The sequence below is a fragment of the Leucoraja erinacea genome, chromosome 7, assembly GCF_028641065.1.
Source record: "Leucoraja erinacea ecotype New England chromosome 7, Leri_hhj_1, whole genome shotgun sequence".
Classification (NCBI taxonomy): Eukaryota; Metazoa; Chordata; class Chondrichthyes; order Rajiformes; family Rajidae; genus Leucoraja; species Leucoraja erinaceus.
In genome coordinates, this window is record NC_073383.1 from 8898774 (window position 1) to 8918593 (window position 19820).

The following is a 19820-nucleotide window of genomic DNA, read 5'->3' on the forward strand; positions in this document are numbered from 1 at the left end:
AATTAACCAAACAACTCAAGAAGACATTGGAGCGTGGCAACTCTATGCATGCTGGTCCCAGAGAGTATCTATTACCATCCGATACAATTGCCACATTGGGGTGGGAGATTGCAACCTTCACATGGTCTGCCCTGTTTCAACAAATGCAATCAACCCGGCATGCACAATCAAATAGGATCAAATAGAACAAGTTGTCCTACAACTTTAGGCTGTGCACGCCGTACGCAAGAAGATGATTGCCCCCACTCTTTTAAATCTCTCTTTGATTTGCTGCTTCCATGGCTAAGAAGCTGCTAAGTAACAATGCTACAGATTTTTGGAAAGAAGTGAGAGTTCTTAACGTCTGCAAAACATGTCTACCATGCACTGTAGATGGAATCTCCGGAATAGTTAATATTGCGGAGTTATGGCGACAGCATTATAGTACTCTATTCAACTGTGTGCAAAGTGATTTGTATAGGGTGGACAATATTGAGATTAATGATTCAATGGTGATTATGTCACATGAGGTGTATCATGCTATGAACAAGCTGTCCAACAACAAAGCAAGTGGCTTAGATCATATTTCTGCTGAACATCTTAAATATGCCAGTATGAGGATAGCTCCTCCCCTTGTTATTTGTTTTACTGGCTACGATTCATGGCTTGTTACCAGACTCAATGTTGTCTGTTCTGTTAGTGCCGGTCATTAAGGACAAAGCTGGTAAAGTAGGCAGTCTAAATAATTACAGACCAACAGCTTTAGCCAGCATACTATCAAAAGTCCCAGAAATAATTATGCTGGATAGATTAAATGATAACCAGTTTGGTTTTAAAGCTAAACATGGCACTGACTTGTATATGTATGCCCTAAAGGAGATTGTAAACAAATATAGAGGTAAAAACTCATCAATTCTTATGTGTTTTATTGATGCTTCCAAAGCCTTTGATCGTGTTAATCATAGAAAGTTGTTTGTTAAATTGAGTCTAAGAGAGGTGCCTAAATACATTCTGAGAATTCTGGCATACTCGTATGCCCACCAGCCTATGCAAGTAAAATGGAGCAACACGGTCTCAGCCCTATGTGGGGTTAGTGATGGACAAGGAGGAATTTTGTCCCCTGTTCTTTTTAATCTCTATATTGATGATCCGTCCAAGCAATTGAAAGCCTGTAATACTGGGTGCAAGATTGGTAATACTTTAATGAACCATATTATGTATGCAGATGATCTTGTGGTCTATAGTCCATCCAGCGCTGGCCTCCAGCAGCTCCTTACTATATGTTTTGTGTATGGTGTGGAACATGATATTAAATATAATGCTGGTAAGAGTGCTGTGGAACCAAAGAGGATAAATGTCTAAAATTTCCTGATTTTAAATTGTCTGATAATAATCTTAGTGTCTGTAATAAGGTAAAATATCTTGAACATTTTATTACAGAACAAATGACAGATGAGGATATTTAAAGGCCACACCATATGATGTATTCACAAGCAAACATTCTCTTACACAAGTTTAGTGCGTGTACAGATGGAGTGAAGCTGTCTCAGTTCAGAGCATATTGTACACCACTCTATACTGCACACCTATGGTCAATCTACAGAGAAGCAAGCTTACAGAGACTTAAAGTAGCTTACAATGATGCCATGAGAATATTACTTAAGAGACCTAGATGGTGTAGTGCAAGTGGAATGTTTGTGGCCGCGGTAGTCAATACATTACAAATTGTCTTAAGAAATCTTATGTATAAATGTATTTGCTGGATTAAAGACTGAAAATGAAATCATCTTGGCCTTATCAAACATAAGGTTTGGCACCAATCCCAGCTGTGGAGACATTGGTACAGTTGGCTCCTTGTAGGATACTGTTTTTTAAATTCTTGATCTTAAACCATGTGTTGTGTTTTTGTAGGTAATTTATTGTGCTTTTGTTTTGTAAGTAATTTATTTTGTTTTTGTATGTAATTTATTGTGATTTTGTATGCAATTTATTCTATGTAATGTCTTGTCTTTTATCTGGACTTTGAGTGTAATAAAAGTAATTATTACTAACTATATTCTGCACTTTGCTATCTTTCTCTTCACTTGATCTTGTGTGTTTGACTTGTTTTTATTTGTGTACAGTAGTATGTGATTTGATGGAAGAGCACACAAACAAAACCTTCTCACTGTACCTCGTTACATGTGGCAATAACAAACCTAGAGCTCACTGGCCCATTTATGCCATGTGGTCACCGGGAGAATGTCTAAATTCCACACAGGTCAGTGTCAAACCTCAGTCTCCAGGGCTGTGATGCTAGAGAGCCAATTGATGTGCCACTGTGCACGTTGGTCATAAGATAGTAAGAAAATTAACAATAAGTTTTCCACACATCCCAATGGAGGAAAACAAGTTTTAATAGATAGACACAAAATGCTGGAGTAACTCAGCGGGTCAGGCAGCATCTCTGGAGGAAAGGAATAGGTGATATTTTGGGTCAAGATGAGAGGGAAACAAGAGATATTCTTCAGACTGAGAGTCAGAGGAGAGGGAAACAAGATATATGAAAATATACACAGAACAAGTGAATGAAAAGTATCTAAAAGGACAAATCAAAACCAGCAATGGTGATCTAGGAAAGGTGAAGCTCACAATAGACTATTGTTGGCTGTGTTGAAGGTGATAACGAGTGGTACCAACAGTAAAACTCAGCGGGACGACTGTGAAACTAGTACAACGGTGGGGTAGGGACAGAGAGAGAGGGGGAATGCAAGGGATAGATCTGTAAAGCCATTCAGCAGCATTTGTAGAATATTTATAAATTACAGAATATTTATACCTTTTCCTCCTAAGGCCAAATTTTCTATCCAAGATAGAGCAGCAAGAATATTATCTATGTTTTATTTGTCTCTTTTGCATGGAGTACTGAAACCCAAAATGGAAAGAGCAGAAGAACTTGAAAATACCATAAATCCGTTGCTGATATTTTGCTTTTCTAGCAGTTATCTTTCCTTTCAAGATTTTCCTTTCAAGATTTATCCATAGGTTCTTAAAAGGATTTAAGCTTCTGGCTGCTACAATCCCTCTGTGAGTTAATATTGAAGCATGGAAATGGCACTTAACACTGACTGTGATAGAACATACTCAGCACTTCTTCCGAGCCCTCCAACTGAGGTACTGGTTCAAATGTATTCATAGAAGTCTTTGTGAGACCATAAACACGTGGCCACATTCAACTGCAGCACAATGCCCAAACTTACAGATTCAGATTCAGATTTCAATTTTAATTGTCATTGTCAGTGTACAGTACAGAGACAACGAAATGCATTTGTTTTGTGTTGTGCTGAGCTTTACTTTGGAGATGCAGTGTGGAAACCGACCGTTCGGCTCACCGAGTCAGTGCTGGCCAGCGATTGCCCTGTACACTACCACTATCCTATACTAAGGACAATCTTTACAATTTCCAGAAGCCAATGAACCTACAAACCAATACGATCATCACCTTTACATTCAATTAGTTTTACAGCCACTTTACTAAAAGGCTACATCGTTATTTTACAGTGAAGTATTCATATTTTTTATGAACATCTTCCATCATCTTTGCTAATAAAAATCCAGTCCATTTAAATAAAAAATATAGTTGAAGTTGGCAAATGAAATTTTTACCCGTGCAAGGGTCAACACTCACTCTATTATAATATTTTAAACTTGTGAGATACAGAGTGGAAATAGGCCCTTCAGCCCACTGAGTCCGTGCCGACCAGCGATCACCCCGTACTCTAACAGTATCCTGCACACTAGACAGAATTTATCATTTGCAAAAGCCAATTAATCAACTTTGGAGTGTGGGAGGAAACCAGAACATGGAACATGGAGAAAACCCACAAGGAGAACACACAAACTCCATATGGACAGCACCCGTAGTCAGGATCGAACCAGGGTCTCTGGTGCTGTAAGCCAGCAACTCTACCGCTGCGCCATTGTGCCACCATTTTTTTTTTACAGGGGGACAATGTGTAAACTTAATTTAATTAAATGGCTAACTTATCTGGATGGAATGTTCAAAGAAAAAAATAAAATTCAGCACTTCAGGCAAAATCAGATTAACTTCTTTGTTTGAGATGCTCAGAATTTCAATTATCCATAATTGGGCTAAACGTCACATATTACAGATTGCAAATTTGCTAAATTATATGGATCTCAGACATAATCCTTAACTGAAACTGATTTGCACAATTTGGTCATGGCAAAAGTATGAGGGGAAAATTAAAATTGCATCAGCAAAATAGTTTAGCCAAGACAGAGGAAGAATATCAATCTGTTTAGTGGAGGAATGTGCAGCTGGTGGAGCACTGCTTCATTTTGTTCATGTCTCAGAGGATTGGCCATAAATGGGAAAGTAAATTAAGTTGGTCGTGTCAAACCTGGCAGCTGCAAAAATCAAATAAAGACCCTGTCTTTCTGACCTTAACCCTTCACAAATCCTTGCTGATATACTCACAAAATGAAGTAGCCTGGAGAAGACCATTGTGTTGGGAGGAAGCCTGTCATTAAGGGCAGATTAGTTTCAGGTGATAGCAGTTCAAGGCTCACAGTGTTAAAGAGGCAGGTCATCATTTGATTAATTGTGGGCAGATTGGCCCATGAAAGTCAAGCTACCTGCCTGTAAGGTGGTGGCAGAGAGTTGGAGAAGAAGGTGAAAACTATTCGGGTCTGTGCAAATTGCCCACTAGAGTCAATGGGTGGATAGGATTCTGTGTGAGCCCTGGAGGAAGCAAGGATTCATCAATCTGAAGGTGGCCTGACCTGAAATGTCACATATCTATGTTCTCCAAAATTGCGGGACAGGCAGCATCTCTGGATAGAAGGAATGGGTGACATTTTGGGTCGAGACCCTTCTTTGACCTGAAACATCACTTATTTCATCTGTCCAGAGGTGGTTAAGTAACCACTAATTCACTCCTGCATTTTGTGCCTGTCTTTAGTGTAAACCAGCATCTACACTCTTCTTCAAAGATGCTGCCTGACCCACTGAATTACTTTGTGTTAATTTTCTCAAAACCTATAACCTTGTACTAAATTTACACATTCATGTCCTGAATCTTTGAGTGAGCTTGGCCTTTCTGATAATCAACATCGCAGCACTAAGAGTGTTACACAAATCAGTAGAGAAAGACTGAAGGGTTAATGAGGGAGAAAACTGATAATGAGCGAAATCTAGGCAAATAATATCAATACAAACAGCAAGGTCTATGGATATAGAAAAGGAAGAGGCTACCTGAACTATAGGTGGAACCCCGAGTAAATGAGACTGAAGTGGCAATAGCTGGAAGTAAGGGAATAGCAAATAAGTTGACCTAAATTTCGCATCAGTCTTCACAGTGAATGGCACCATAAATATCTAATTTCTGATGGGCTTTTATCAAATAGTATGGACAACTGGGTCATCACTCACATGGGGAACAAGGTATTAGGAAAACTAATGGGACAAAGGCAGACAAGCTGCCAGGTTCCAATAGCTTGCACCAGGCCATTTTAAAGAAAGTAGCTTAAAGAGTGTTCTTCAAAATTTTCTTGAGTTCCAGCAAGTTACTGGCTAATTTGAAAACCATTAACGTGGCTCCATTGTTCAAGAAGTAATTAAGAATGGGTGGTAACAGAGCTGTTTGCTTAACATCCATTGTCAGTAAAATGCTAATCTACAATCTGGATAATGGGACCCTCCTTCAGACCCGACCTGAAACATCACCCTTTCTTTCACTCCAGAGATACTGACCCACTGAGTTATTCTAGCATTTGGTGTCTCATCTTTGTGTATAAACCAGCATCTGCAGTTCTTTGTGTAGGAAAGAACTGCAGATGCTGGTTTAAATTGAAGGTAGACACAAAATGCTGGAGTAACTCAGTGGGACAGGCAGCATCTCTGGAGAGAAGGAATGGGTGAAGTTTCAGGTCGAGACCCTTCTTCAGACCACGGGTCTGGGTTAAGAAGTGGTCATAGAGTCGGAGGGCAGGAGGAATCACAGAGAGGGAGCAGTGAGAGGATATTGCTGCACTCTCGTCAGAGAGAGAACTTCAAAGTAGAAATACCATGAGGAGATTTTGCAGTGGTGCGGACAAAATGTGTAGGAAAGAACTGCCGATGCAGGTTTAAATCAAAGGTAGACACAAACAGCTGGAGTAACTTAGCGGGACAAGCAGCATTTCTGGAGAGAAGGAATGGTTGACTTTTCGGGTCAAGACCCTTTTTCAGACCTTCTTCTTGGTCTGAAGAAAGGGTCTCGATCTGAAAGGTCACCCATTCCTTCTCTCCAGGGATGCTGCTTGGCCCGTTGAAATTACTCCAGCAATTTGTGTCCATCTGCAGTTCTTTGTTTCTCAAACTCAGTTAAAATGGTGTTATGAAAAGTAACTTTTGATACATTTGATAGCGTTCTTTGCAGATTTGACAAACAAATATTTGAAGATGGAAATCCGTAGCTATTTAGATTTCTGGAAGGCATTTGAGAGGGCTGGAGGTTAGGAAAAGGGAACTATTGATACAGTTCTGAATACACATTCTGAGCACAGTACTCTTGTCCTCTTCTTTAAGAAAGGATAGGTTGGCAATTGAGATAGTCCAAAAGAGATTTATTGGGCCAATTCCTGGGATATAAGATTGTCTTATCACGAATGGCTAAAGAAATTTGATCTATATTCTTTACAGCTTAGAAGGATGAAGAGAGATTCCATTGAAATCGAAGATACTGAGGGGGCATGAATTGGTACATGTTGAGATATTCACACTGGTGGGAGAACCTTTAATGAGAGGACATTATAGCAAAATTAGAGAGCGGTCATTTAAAAACTGAGGTGTGTAGGAACTTCTCAGAGAGGGCAGTAATTCCCTACCATCTAGATATAATCGAAGTCAGGTCATGGGGGTGTGGTTTGTATTTAAAGAGGGAGTAGATATGTTTTTGAAAGATCAACAAGTTAAAGGCTCTGGAGAACTAGCACAGAAGTGATCATGGTGCAGATGAACCATGATCACATTGAAGGCCAAGGCAGACATGAGGATCTGAGTTGCCTCCTACCCTTTATTTCTTTACATGGCCAAAGAGCACAGTTGAGAAGAGGAAGGTCCACGTCTGCTTTGTGTGGGCTCCTGATCTAAACTTTCATCAGGAATAGTGGTCAATTACGCTCCAATATTGTATTGCCAACCCACCAGCTGAAAATCTTGGTTTTAGTTTACATTCAAAAGATTATAAAAAATAGGCAAACTGACTTATCTTCGCACGACACTTGTGTATACCATTTAACGGAACACAAACAATAGTCAGTGTTGTATTACATCAATGCATGTGAAAACATGAGTCGTGATTACTGAAATTTATCCTCTCCTAAATAACATTCCTTCTGGGGTGTTCAAGTGTGAGAATGTTGGTCCAGTTAATCCCAAATTAATACGAGATCAAATAACCCACGAAAATCAAATGTTCCCCAGTCAAACCAAATTGCAGTTAATTCATTGTTCTGATGAGTGTTTACTAATATCTGTATTAGTAAACACAAGAAAAGCTTAAACAATATAAAATTGCTTCAACATTTAATTTTCCTATTCATTGCTACTGTTACATAACAGAAGGTTCGGTAAAGCTCAGATAAGTAAATAGGTCTTACAGCAAATTTAAAAACAGAGGCTCTCTTCCATAGGTATGGCAGGCAGCGTTCTGTGTACGCATCTCCGACTGGAGTGATTTTTGCACCAAAATAAAGAGAAACATATAGTTATAATAAATGAATCATCTGGAGATTTAAACCCCCATCAAATCTCTTTAATTTGGCACAAAAACCTTTTCAAATAACATGTTGCAAAAAGCATTTGTGATAAATTTTATTCAGCCTTAAATGAACAGCTTAAAGTATAACCGAGTGAAGGTAAAAGTACTGAGATAAAAGACATTAAGTATGCAAAAGAAAAGTGTGGAGTAATGAGGAAATGCAGCCTTGTAAAGTAATTGATATTAAAAAAAGGCCAATTTTGTGTTCTATAAACTGAAATTGCCAATTGATTGTTCGATTGAATGCAGATGACTTTTCTAGTGTGTAGGAACGAACTGCAAATGCTGGTTTAAATCGAAGGTAGACACAAAATGCTGGAGTAACTCAGCGGGACAGGCAGCATCTCTGGAGAGAAGGAATTGGTGATGTTTCGGGTCGAGATTAATAATCATGCATATACTATAATTACTGGTTCATTACACAAAAGCAGTGATGTTAAAATGAAATTTCTGGATGAATATGACTTGTCTTGATATATTTGTTGATGCAAAAACATATTTTCTAATTTATTTTAATTTCTTACCACTAAATAATGAATGTTTTCACTGTTTTTGAGACCTGTATCTCTTTCAACATACATTGGCCACAGGGTTTATTATCATTAGGACTAGTACTACTGCTTAAAAAGTGAACCAGTCATACTATTAGATGCCTTGTTAATGCCATGTTTGGTTAATTACAAGTTTACAATCATTTACTGGGGTGGGGGGGCAGGGGGACATCAATTAATTCAACCATAGGTGTTTCTGTTTTCCTTGTAAAATGGTTGTTTTTATTGGCGAATTAAAGAACATTGTTGAAGAGATAAAGAAACATTGCAAAATGGATTTGCCTACATGTTTTAACTTTCAAGACATGCAGATCATTCTATCACTAATTGAACTAAGAGATGAGTTAAGGAACACCATTCATACTCAAAAAATGTTGACACAACAGGAATAATAAAATGCCGATTGACATGGCATTGTGTTAAGGGGTCTCCTGCTACTTCATCAAAAGCTTAAAGGAAATAAGATCTTTGTAACTAGCACCGTCATTTCTTTACTCTGTCTCCTGGTTCCGTAAACAAACGCAGAAGGAAGCCCTGGAGATTTTAGCACCTTGGAGAAAAAAAATGAATCAGACAAGCATCAACACATCCTAGCTTCTGAAAGAGATGAGGTAGCTTAAACTTGGGGTACTTTTTTTTTAACTGCATCTGTTAATGTACGTGTGGTAGGAAAGCTTGATATTAAAGTAACCTCTATAATGAATAGATAATAGGATAGATTTTACACACTCATCAGGGAACAGAGCTGATGGGAAGCATGGCTCAGAAACCCTAGGAGATGAAGCTGTGGTTCTAGCACCCAGGCTTACTGTCAGTTTGCTAAATCGTTCCCAGCAAGCATTGTATGGAACATTCCCAGATGTGAACATGTCGGAATTTACATTTAATACTTTAAAGTTTTAAAAGTGAAAATCATAACTGCTCCCAATCCTGTTACAAAAGAACCAATAGTTATTTACTGTACTTAAAAACTGCCCTATAGTTTCTACAGTTTTTAAATCACATTTTAATTTTATCAACGGGTTCATATGAACAATAAATAATTGTTATGAAGGGCTGGAAAATTCTAAGTATTTATATATACAGTGCTGATTTGATCAGCCGTTAATTCAAGAGTCCAGGAATATCTTCAAAATCTCCATGTCCTTTTATTTTACAAGAAACAAACAGGGCCAATATCAAAGCCAAATTCCTGATCAGGACCCCCAATATCCAAGGGTGCAATATCCACAATGGGCAGTCGTGCTGTGTTCTGCGTTCGATATTCAAAGACCGTCTTGCCCCAACTACCACTGTGTTTCTGTAAGGTAAAAATAAACAGGATTGCAGAATGAATCTGTTGTAACCCGTCTTCACATTAATGTTCACCTCAGTCATGAATTGCATACACACATGTTCACCACTCTCAAATTATAGATTGCAAGAGATTTTTAGTCGTGTTCGGATCTGTTATTATTTGGTTAAGATTTCTGCTGCGGGGCAATGTTGTTTTCTAATTCGCATGACATACATCATCATACCAAAACACAAAGTGCTGGAGTAACTCAGCGGGTCAGGCAGCATATGCGAAGAGAATGGATAAACGATATTTCAGGTCAGGCCACTTCTTCAGATGGGACTGAAACATTCCCTCCATTCCCTCCACAGATGCTGCTTGACCTACTGAGTTCCTTCAGTACTTTGTGTTTGGCTCGACATTTTGGCATCTGCAGTTTCTTGTCTCCTCTTTATGTAATCATAAAATGTTCATTTTAATCTATTGACCAAAACTTTAAATTAAACATCTTTAATGAGAAATTAATCCCATCAATCTTAGTAAATGTATGATCGAGTGGACCTTGCACCTTGCACCTTGCTTTCTTATTGCAGGTCTGGAGTTCCTACACTGATGTAGATGATAGTGGGTCCTGCCCTTCCTGCAGTCATTTTCCTGACTATGAATTTGCGAGAGAGTCAAGAGTAGCATTGTGAATATCCGCCAGGCAGGCTTGCTTTCATAGGCCAACCATTGAATACAAGAGTTGGGGCATAACATTGCAACTTAACAAAACACTGGTCAGTCCACTATTTTAGTATTCTGCACAGTTCTGGTCTCCAATTCGGGAAGATGTGGTCATGCTGAAAAGAGTACGGAGGAAATTCACCAGAATTTTGCCTGGCTTGGAGGACTTTAACTATGGAAAGAGTTAGGATAGGCTAGGTCTGTTTCCCCTGGCACAAAGAAGGCTGAGGGGTGACATGATAGAGGAAGATAAAATCACAAGAAATTCAGACAGGGTAGATAGTCAGAATATTTATTTACAATAGTCGGGATATCAAAAACCCTCGCATTTATTTCAAGAGGGCTTGTGAATAGTGAAAGGCTTAGACAGAGTGGATGTGGAGAGGATTCCACTTGCGGGAGAGTCTAGGACTAGAGGTCATAGCCTCAGAATTAAAAGATGTTTTTTTAAGAAGGAGATGAGGAGAAATATATTTAGTCAGAGGGTGGTGAATCTGTGGAATTCTTTGCCACAGAAGGTTGTGGAGACTGTCAGTGGCTATTTTTAAGGCAGAGATAGATAGATTCTTAGTACAGGTGTCACATTTGATGGGGAGAGGTGGGGTAAGGAGAGGGAGATGTGATCGAACGGCAGAGTAGATTTGATGGGCCAAATGGCATCATTTTACTCCTATCACTTATGACCTTATAAAAACGAGAAGGAATAGTTGGAAAGGGAAGTACGAGTTTTAAAGGGAATTTGAAGGGCAAAGTTTTTATTATGACTAATGGTTGATATCTAGACTGTTGCCAGATGTAGTGGTAGATTAAGATACAATTTCATTTTAAAGAGGCAGTTAGACAAACTCCACGTAGACTTGGCAGACATTGAAGGTTCCAAGTGTACATGAGGATCTGTAGATACTGGAGTCTTGCAGAGGACACGAGTGACTGGAGTAACCCAGCAGGTCTGGGAAGCATCTCTAGAGCTGGAACAAGGATAGGTGATGTTTCAGTCCTGAGGAAGAGTCCCTACCCGAAACATTGCCTATCCATATCCTCCAGAGATGCTGCTGCATGACTGCGAGTTTGTCAATATGCATGCAAACTGAATGGAAGTCCAGTGAAACAGTTAATCTCCATGACAATATATAACAAAGGGGTTGTTTGCAACGTTACTCCAGCACCTTGTGTTCTACATAGACGGTTCCAATGGACACACATGGGCTTAGTGCAGATGGGCAAGAAGGCTGATGTGGACTCGATGGACCAAAGAGCCCATTTCTGTGCTTTACAACCCTGACTAACTTGTGGTGTAAAACCACACCAGATTAGACCAGCCGCAAGACTAGCATTGTCACCGAGAGACTCTGCTGCTTGAATGAAAAGATGATGATTATTTAAATAGTTGCAGATTTTTACTTTAAATAGACAATGCTTCTTAAAGGAGAGATGGAATTCACCCCACAATTCACTCCTTTGTCTTCCATTTCACCATTCCTTTTGTTTCTCTCTTCCCACTTAGAAATATAGACATAGAAAATAGGTGCAGGAGTAGTCCATTTGGCCCTTCGAGCCAGCACCGCCATTCAATATGATCATAGCTGATCATCCAAAATTAGTACCCTGTTCCTGCTTTCTTCCCATATTCCTTGATTCCGTTAGCCCGAAGAGCTGAATATAACTCTCCCTCTTCTTACCTTCCTCACATCTCCATTCCTTCCCACTCTCCCTTTCATTTTTCTTCTTGTGGTTCACTTCTTCTACCTGCTTCCTAACTCGTCTTTCTATTTTTACTCTTTATCTTCATCAAATCCAGTATCGTATTGAATGTTCACTCTAGGTACCATTGCAAACAAACCCTTTGTTGTAAATTGTCAGGGAGATGACCTGTTTCACTGGACTTCACTTCGGTTTGGATGTGTATTGAGAAACCCACAGTCATGGCCCGATTTGACCTGTTCCAGCCAAACTCAAGTGGCAATCCGAAAAGGCGCTCTTTTAGAAAGGAGGTGAGGAGGATCTCCTTCAGTCAGAGGGCAGTTAATCTGTGGAACTCATTGCCACAGAGGGCTGTGGAGACCAAGTCAGTGGAGATAAACAAATTCTTGGTTAGAACGGGTGTCAAACGTTATGGGGCAGGAAAATAGTAGGAGGCAGAGATCAGCCATGATGGAATGGCGGAGTAGACTCGACGGGACGAATGCCCTAATTCTACTCCTGTAACTTGCGAACTTGTGAACGTTTGACTAGGGAGATTACCTGATTATATACTCTAAACCAGGTTCAGCTATTTCAGGCCTGTATTACATAATTCCTATATATATCTACGGTGGATGCGATCTCGCTGGCCCTCCATTCCGCTCTGGACCACTTGGACAACAAAAACTCATATATCAGGCTGTTATTCATCGATTACAGCTCGGCATTTAACGCAATCATCCCCTCCAAGCTGGTTACCAAACTCGCAGAACTGGGTCTCTGCGCATCCCTCTGCAATTGGATCCTCGACTTCCTCATTTACAGACCACAGTCTGTTCGTATTGGTGGAAATGTGTCAGCCTTCGTAACAATCAGCACGGAAGCACCTCAAGGCTGCGTGCTCAGCCCCCTGCTGTACTCACTCTATACCCATGACTGCGTAGCCAATCACAGTGCGAACTCCATCATCAAGTTCGCTGATGCCACCACTGTTGTGGGGCGTATCACTGATGGGGATGAGTCGGAGTATAGAAGAGAGATCGAGCAACTGTCCATATGGTGCCAGCGCAATAACCTGGCCCTCAACACCAGCAAAACCAAGGAACTGATTGTGGACTTTGGAAGGAGTAGGAGGGGGACCCACAGCCCCATTTATATCAACAGGTCGATGGTTGAAAGGGTCAAGAGCTTCAAATTCCTGGGCGTGCACATCTCTGAAGATCTTTCCTGGTCCGAGAACACTAATGCAATAATCAAGAAAGCTCATCAGCGCCTCTACTTCCTGAGAAGATTACGGAGAGTCGGTTTGTCAAGGAAGACTCTCTCTAACTTCTACAGGTGCACAGTAGAGAGCATGTTGACCGGTTGCATCGTGGCTTGGTTCGGCAATTTGAGCACCCTGGAGAGGAAAAGACTACAAAAAGTAGTAAACACTGTCAGTCCATCATCGGCTCTGACCTTCCTTCCATCGAGGAGATTTATTGCAGTCGCTGCCTCAAAAAGGCTGGCAGTATCATCAAAGACCCACACCATCCTGGCCACACACTCATCTCCCTGCTACCTTCAGGTAGAAGGCACAGGAGCCTGAAGACTGCAACAACCAGGTTCAGGAATAGCTACTTCCCCACAGCCATCAGGCTATTAAACCTGGCTCGGACAAAACTCTGATTATTAATAACCCATTTTCTGTTATTTGCACTTTATCAGTTTATTTATTCATGTGTGTGTATATATTTATATTATGGTATATGGACACACTTCTCTGTTTTGTAGTAAATGCCTACTATGTTCTGTGTGCTGAAGCAAAGCAAGAATTTCATTGTCCTATACAGGGACACATGACAATAAACTCACTTGAACTTGAACTATCTCCGACACACCCTCCTTTGATTGCTGCTTATTTTCACTCTTTTTTTTTGCTTTGCCTTCAGGCCAAATACTGTGGATGGTGGAAAGTGGAGCAAGCAACAAATACAGACTGGAGAGATGCTTCTTTTGACACAGTTAACATCCTGGTGGATGATCTCCCTCCACAGATGCTTGCTGACCTGCTGGGTATTCCTGACTTTTGCAACAGAGAGCACTGCATTCAGTGGTAAACAAGTTACAGGTTAATACTTACAGTGCAGCCATCTTCCAGGACAGAATATTTAAATCTGTTGTTTCCTTCAGCTTTGATTTCAATATCGTTGGCACTCTTCAGAATCAATGCTTTCCTCAGTGTGCCAGTCTGGTCATCCATATAAGCAATGCTGTTTTTACAATGGTAGGTGATATTTTGGGAAGCTTCTTTTGACAGAAGACGGAGGAATGTTGTTTGAATCATGACAGTATTTGGGGAATGTTTCTTGTCACCGTAACTGAACTGTGGAGCAAGAGGAAAAAAAACACAAAACCGTGAGTCAATGAAGTCTAATCTCCATGGTCATCAGGAACGAACACATTTGTCATGTGTTGACAGATCAGTAGGACAATGGTTTGTCTCATATTGGCCCATGTAAAACACTTTGTGGAAGATGGTCAGAACCACATTGGTAACAGCAGCTCAGATTTTGGCATCACATGTCTGCTGCCTGCAATCTCCACCCATGCTCATCCCTTTTCCACACATATTGGATGTATCCTGCTATTGCAAAGTGGTACGCATCTCATGTGCGTGGGCAGAGAGATGGAAAGCATTCCTCCAAGCTCTGCTGGCTGTCAATGCTTTCACAATTTCTAATGTTTATTTTTTAACACTCTGTTTTAAGAAAAAAGGGTTGAAGAGAGTTGTTTATTCTTGGTGTGTTTCAATGTTTTACTATTTCTTTTTTGACAAATAATTTATTTTTGGTGCCGTTCTTAGAGTCATAGAGTGATACAATATGGACCTTAAGCCCAACTTGACCACACCAGCCAAAATGTCTCAGCCTCAACTACCTCCTCTGACAGCTTGTTCCATACACCCACCACCCTTTGTGTGAAAAGGTTACCCCTCCGATTCCTTTTAAATATTTTCCTCTTCACCTTGAGCCTATGTCCTCTGGTCCTCGATTCACCTACTCTGGGCAAGAGAGTCTGTGCATCTCCACAATCTATTCTTGCTCAGCATCTTGAAATCCCCATTGAAATCACCTGAGCCACAGAACCTGCACCAGGTCTGACCTGATGAAAGAACTGAGAGCTGACTCTCTGGCAGATCTGTTGGAGTATCTCCAGAGAATGGTGCTCAGTTGACAGAGTCCATTGGGGAGACAGTTAAAATGCATTGCCAATTAATGATGAGTAAGTGTGGAACTTCTGCCTTTTGCAGAGAGCTTGCTGAAAACTTGGACCGGAGCATTTACCTGCAAAACCCAGGCTGTTGATTTTTCTCAGCAAAAACAACTAGAAGGCTGGAAGAACTAAATGGGCCAAATGACATCCGTGGAAGGAAATTGACAGGCCATGTTTCAGGTGGGGAACCTTCTTCAAACAGGGTCCTCAAACAAAACAGTGACTATCCACAGATAGGAACAAAATGATGGAGTAACTCAGCAGGTCAGGCAGCATCTCTGGAGAACGTGGGTATGTGACATGTCAGGGTGGAATCCCACAGATGCCCCCTGACTCTGAGTTCTTCCAGCAGTCTGTATGTATTTGCTCAAGATTACAATATCTGCAAAAATACAAGTCTCCGGTGTCTCTATTGATTTTCTTTAATTTGTTTGCATGGTCTGATCAATCCTGTAATCTCAGAAAGCATCGATTCAATTCTCTGTGCTTAGCCAGTCATGGCAGTGATTCATTATTGCTTTAATTAGCCATGTCCATATCCTAAAGGAATGTCTTACGATGCTCTATATTGATGAGGGTAAAACTAGGTAGTTTTCACACACACTGCTGATTTGCTGTTATACCAGTAGATGGTAGTGTTGCTCTGCTTAACACAGTGGCAGAAATCGTACATGATCCAACAACACCATCTGCTGTCTGTCGGCTGACACTGCAAGACTCTTGCTACTTGTTAAACAAGGAAGGGATGCATTCCTTCGATTCTTCGAGTGATGATTGTATATTATTTTGCTAATCCAAGCTTAACTTTAGAAAACCTGTTCCAATTTTTTTTTATTGCATCAGTTATCGGAATTAGGTTTTTGAAGTTTAAGTTTTAGAGATACAGCATGGAAACAGGCTCTTTGACCACTGTCTCCATACTGAACATCGATCACCCGTTTACAATAGTTCTATGTTATCCCACATTCTCATCCACTCACTTCATATTGAGGCCAACTTTATTTACAGACCGATTAACCTACAAGATGGTGCTCAACCTTTATGGTAAATGGGTTAATGTTCACAATGGGGTTTTTTAACCTGCTGCCAGACATTTTGTCTAAGGTGTCCAATTACATTCTAGTATTTTCTTTAGAGAGAAAAGCTAACCAATAACAAAAATTGCACTCCCTTTATAATTATTGGATTCAAGGTTCCTGTGCAAACTTGTTAAGAAATGTTGAGCATATAATATCTTCTGCAGGCTGTCCGAAATAATTTTCTATTGTCAGCACATTAGATTAACATTCTGTAAGTTGGAAGTAACGTATCAAATATGAAAAAAATAAATTAAATTAGACATTCAACAAATATTCTCTGACCTAAAAATTGAATTTTGCCCTCTCTTGTTAAACTTTGTTCAAAACGCCAATACTAAATCAGGGTCACAAGAATTGTAGAGCTGGGATGTGCTGGATTTAAAAAATCATTATTGTTCATAGGCAGCAGAACATTGAATTGAATTGAATTGGAATACATTTTATTAGCCAAGTATGTATACATACAAGGAATTTGCCTTGGTGCTTTGCCCGCAAGTAACAAAGTGATATACAGTAAACAATTAAAAATATAACATTATAATTTAAATATGAAGAATGAAATAAAATACTAGAGCAAAAGGAGGCTACAGACTTTTGGTTATTGAGTAGAGCTTCTGCTCGTGTAAAAAAAACCTGTTTTTTTGTCTGGCTGTGGCAGCTTTGACAGTCCGGAGTCGCCTTCCAGAGGGAAGTGATTCAAAATGTTTGTGGCCAGGGTGAGAGGGGTCATAGATGAACTTACCCGCTCACTTCCTGGCCCTTGCAGTATACAGTTTGTCAACGGGGGGGGAAGGTTGCTGCTAACAAACTTCTCGGCTGATCGAACGATGCGCTGCAGACTCCGGATGTCGTGCTTGGTGGCTGAGCCAAACCAGACCATGATGGAGAAGGCGAGGACAGACTCTATGATGGCAGTATAAAACTGGATCATCATTGCCTGTGGCAGATTGTGTTTTCTCAGCTGCCGCAGGAAGTATATCCTCTGATGGGCCTTTTTGGCTGTGGAGTCACATTTAAGGTTCCTGGTGAAGATGGTTCCAAGGAACTTAAATGACTCCACATATGTGATTGTGGTGTTGTTGATGGTGAGTGGGGGGAGGGGAGGGGGAGCTCTCCTAAAGTCACAGAAGGCAGATGCTGTATCAGCGATGCACTGATTGCTGAGACGAGAATAGAACTCAATTAAAGTGTGGACAGAAAATGCTAGGGTAACTCAGCAGGTCAGGAAGCATCTCTGGAGAAAATGGATAGGTGACGTTTTGGTTCGGGACCTTTCTTCAGACTGATTGCAGGATGAGGGGGTAACTGGAAGCAAGGAAAGACCAGGAAAAGTAAGGATCGGAAACAGATGACCTCTAGGGTTGTTCCCTGATAGGCCAATTGTTGGCTAGGGACGGTGTGATTTCCAAGAGGGATATTCCAGCATTTTGTGTCTATCTTTGGTAAAAACCAGCATCAACAGTTCCTATTTAATTAAAGTGTGTTTTAACAGAAAGGCGGGAGATAAATGTACCTCGGATTAACAGAGCATCGGAGAAGGTTTAGTTGGTGTTTGAAAGTATGCAAGAACCATCTGTTTAAGAAGGAACTGCAGATGCTGGAAAATCGAAGGTAGACAAAAGTGCTGGAGAAACTCAGCGGGTGCAGCGGGTCTATGGAGCGAAAGAAATAGGCAACGTTTCGGGCCGAAGAAAGAGGACATTTCCCTACCATTTCTTGACCTCACTATCTCCATCGCAGGTGATAGACTTCTGACCGACATCCACTATAAACCCACTGACTCCCATGGCTATCTAGACTACTCTTCTTCCCTCCCTGCTTCCTGTAAGGACTCCATCCCCTACTCCCAATTCCTCCGTCTATGCCGCATCTGCTCCCAGGATGAGGTGTTCCACACCAGGGCATCGAAAATGTCCTCATTCTTCAGGGAACGGGGGTTCCCCTCCCCCACTATAGATGAGGCTCGCACCCGGGGTCCCTTCCATACACCGTAGAACTGCCCTCTCTCCCCATCCCCCCACTCATAACAAGGGCAGAGTCCCCCTAGTCCTCACCTTTCACCCCACTAGCTGTCACATACACCAAATAGCCCTCCATTATTTTCGCCACCTCAAACGTGACCTCACCACTCGCCACATCTTCCCATCTCCCCTCCCGTCCGCTTTCCGCAAAGACGGCTCCCTCTGTAACTTCCTTGTCAATTCTTCCCTTCCCTCCCGCACCACCCCGTCCCCGGGCACTTTCCCTTGCAACCGCAGGAGATGTTACACATGTCGCTTTACCTTCCCCTTCGACTACATTCAAGGACCTAAGCAGTTGTTCCAGGTGCAACAGAGGTTCACCTGCACCTCCTCCAACCTCATCTATTGCATCCGCTGCTCTAGATGTCAGCTGATCTACATCGGTGAGACCAGGCTTGGCGATCGTTTCACCGAACACCTCCACACAGTCTGCATTAACCAACCTGACCTCCCGGTGGCTCATTCCCCCTCCCATTCCGAATCCAACCTCTCTGTCCTGGGCCTCCTCCATGGCCAGTGAGCACCACCGGAAAATGGAGGAGCAGTACCTCATATTCCGTTTGGGCAGTCTGCACCCTAGCGGCATAAACATTGAATTCTCCAATTTCCAGTAGCCCTTGCTGTCTCCTCCCCTTCTCAGCTCTCCCTCAGCACTCGGGCTCTCCACTTCCTTTTTCCTTTATTCTCCCCACCCCCCCACCCTTCATCAGTCTGAAGAAGGGTTTCAGCCCAAAACGTTGCCTATTTGCTTCGCTCCATAGATGCTGCTGCACTCGCTGAGTTTCTCCAGCACTTTTGTCTACCTGCAAGAACCAACTGATGTCAAAGTACCAGAATCTATCCACAAGAGTTTGAGATTATTTCAGTTAAAAAACATTTTCATTGGAAACCGTTCCTGATCTTGATGACAAATGAAGGAAGCTTGAAATATAGTTTGACACAATGAAAAATACAATTTCTAAACTTCAAACTTACTTGTAATCCACCATTCATGGATTCGCCAAACCACAAATGTCGATCATCATCACTATTCCTTTTGGTCCACCAGGACTTGTGTGGAATTTCAGATGGGTCAGCATGTATACAGGTGTCCCCAGTGTCCATGTTGCAGTATACTTCAATAGCATCCTCAACACAGCCCTGGTTTGGATCAATCCAGTACTTGCCTGTAAAATAAACTAATTTACTCAAGTTCAAGGTAACCACGTGTGAATTAACCACAAGAAGTCAACCTTCCCTGTGCCCTGGTGTGAGAACGGATGGCACAGTGGCACAGAAGTAGAGTTGCTGCCTTACAGCGCCAGAGACCTGGGTTCAATCCTCACCACAGATGCTGACTGAATGGAGTTTGTACGTTCTCCCTGTGACCGCGTGGGTTTTCTCCAGGTGCTCTGGTTTCCTTCCCACCCTTCCAAGAGCGTACAGGTTTGTCGGTGAATTAGCTTCGG

General features: G+C 41.3%; 1 protein-coding gene across 1 annotated transcript in view; it reads right to left on the reverse strand.

The window, feature by feature from the left end:
• Window positions 1-7532: 7532 nt before the first annotated feature.
• LOC129698622 (collagen alpha-2(V) chain-like) overlaps window positions 7533-19820 on the reverse strand; it is a 245989-nt gene continuing 233701 nt past the window's right edge. Inside the window, exons 52-54 of the mRNA XM_055637740.1 lie at window positions 19348-19538; window positions 14140-14382; window positions 7533-9635 (exon numbers count right to left, since the gene is read on the reverse strand). Of these exons, the coding sequence (XP_055493715.1) occupies window positions 9489-9635; window positions 14140-14382; window positions 19348-19538 (581 nt within the window). The 3' untranslated portion in view covers window positions 7533-9488. The remainder of the gene's footprint in view (window positions 9636-14139; window positions 14383-19347; window positions 19539-19820) is intronic.